This window comes from Amphimedon queenslandica, unplaced genomic scaffold (genome assembly GCF_000090795.2).
Source record: "Amphimedon queenslandica unplaced genomic scaffold, v1.1 AMPQUscaffold_13150, whole genome shotgun sequence".
In the NCBI taxonomy this organism is placed as follows: domain Eukaryota; kingdom Metazoa; phylum Porifera; class Demospongiae; order Haplosclerida; family Niphatidae; genus Amphimedon; species Amphimedon queenslandica.
In genome coordinates this window covers 21,693-23,101 of record NW_003546614.1, presented here as the reverse complement: position 1 = coordinate 23,101, position 1,409 = coordinate 21,693, and the positions used below count along the sequence as shown (strand labels likewise).

At 33.1% G+C, this 1,409-nt stretch overlaps 1 protein-coding gene across 1 annotated transcript in view; it reads left to right on the top strand.

The window, feature by feature from the left end:
- The window catches only part of LOC109584914 (neurotrypsin-like), a 3,647-nt gene extending 2,244 nt beyond the window's left edge, over positions 1–1,403 (top strand). Inside the window, exon 2 of the mRNA XM_020000828.1 lies at positions 663–1,403. Coding sequence (XP_019856387.1) covers positions 663–847 — 185 coding nt within the window. The 3' untranslated portion in view covers positions 848–1,403. The remainder of the gene's footprint in view (positions 1–662) is intronic.
- Positions 1,404–1,409: the final 6 nt, after the last annotated feature.

Below are 1,409 nucleotides of genomic sequence, written 5' to 3'. Positions count from 1 at the left end.
TCTTGAGTCTGGGATGCCATCATAACCCTCTGAGCTGAGCAAAAAGAAGAAGGGCATCCGTTTCATTCCAGCTAGGTTGTTGAGGTTGATCTCGAGCTTTCTTCTTGCTTCATGTGTTTTTACAATATTTCATTAGAATGAGCTACTGCATTAGATCATTGACTGATAAATAGATAGTAGTGCACACATGGGGTGTAACCAGAAGATGGGCGTGATTGAAGACACACGTACATACATACATGCATGTACAGAAGACTCCTACTACAGTGGGGCTCGCCCAAGCATGCCCCAATTATACACAAGATAATAGCCACCTGTTATTGCACAAGTTCAGATGACAGATTTTTTTATATGGGCAATTTCTTCACAGAACTGTCCATTGCCAGTATTATTTGCTTGCCAATGAATCATCTTGTACAGTATTCACAATGGCTCATGTTCATCTTTATTATGTGAAGATGTGTGTACAATTTCTTGAATTCTGAAATATTGTACAACATTTAGACCAGCCTTTTGAATTTGAAACCTAAATGACATTTGCTATATAATCTAAATAAATATGTAACTGTATATTTTTTCACATAATTTTAGAAATACACCCAGAGTTATTTCAACACACACAGATTGCTATAATTTTTATTGGTATACCTCTTTTGTTTCAGGAACTGCTTTTGGTAGTGCTTACTTTGGACAAGGAACAGGTAGTATTGTCATGGATAATGTACATTGTACTGGAACTGAATCCACTCTTATAAGCTGCACTCACTCTACCAATCACAACTGTAATCATGCTGAAGATGCTGGAGTAAGATGCATTGGTAAGAATATGACAAAAATTAATTATTAAAAAAACTTTTGATGCACACACATGATGCAGCAATATTCTGCACCTTGTAGGTTGGTACACAATTAGAAACTGAGATTAAAGTAACTACAGCTATGATGCTGTATTCTTTTCTTGTTAAAAAATTTTTTTGTAAATTTTGTGACACATCCTCCATTTACAAAAATTTACATAAGTTGAGATTAAAGTAACTACAGCTTTTCTTGGAAAAAAATATTTTTGTAAATTTTGTGACATCCTCACAAAAATTTACATAAAATAATTAATTATTTAGTACTCATTGTTAATGTTTGCAAGAAATAGTAAAATAATTTTATTTTGGAGCATTTTAAAGCCTAAAATCAACTACCATTCCACACACGTCACATTGATTCAATTTTTCCTCTGCAATAATAAGACAACTTTATTCAACTATTAATTAATCTTAATACGAAGAGGTACCATGGTTCAACATCACTGACCACAAATTTAGTAGAGCTTGAACTAATGCAAGATTTTATTGGCTATAATATTTCTTTTTTAGCATCACTACTTTTGTTCCAATAGTCTCACCAGACATTGCACG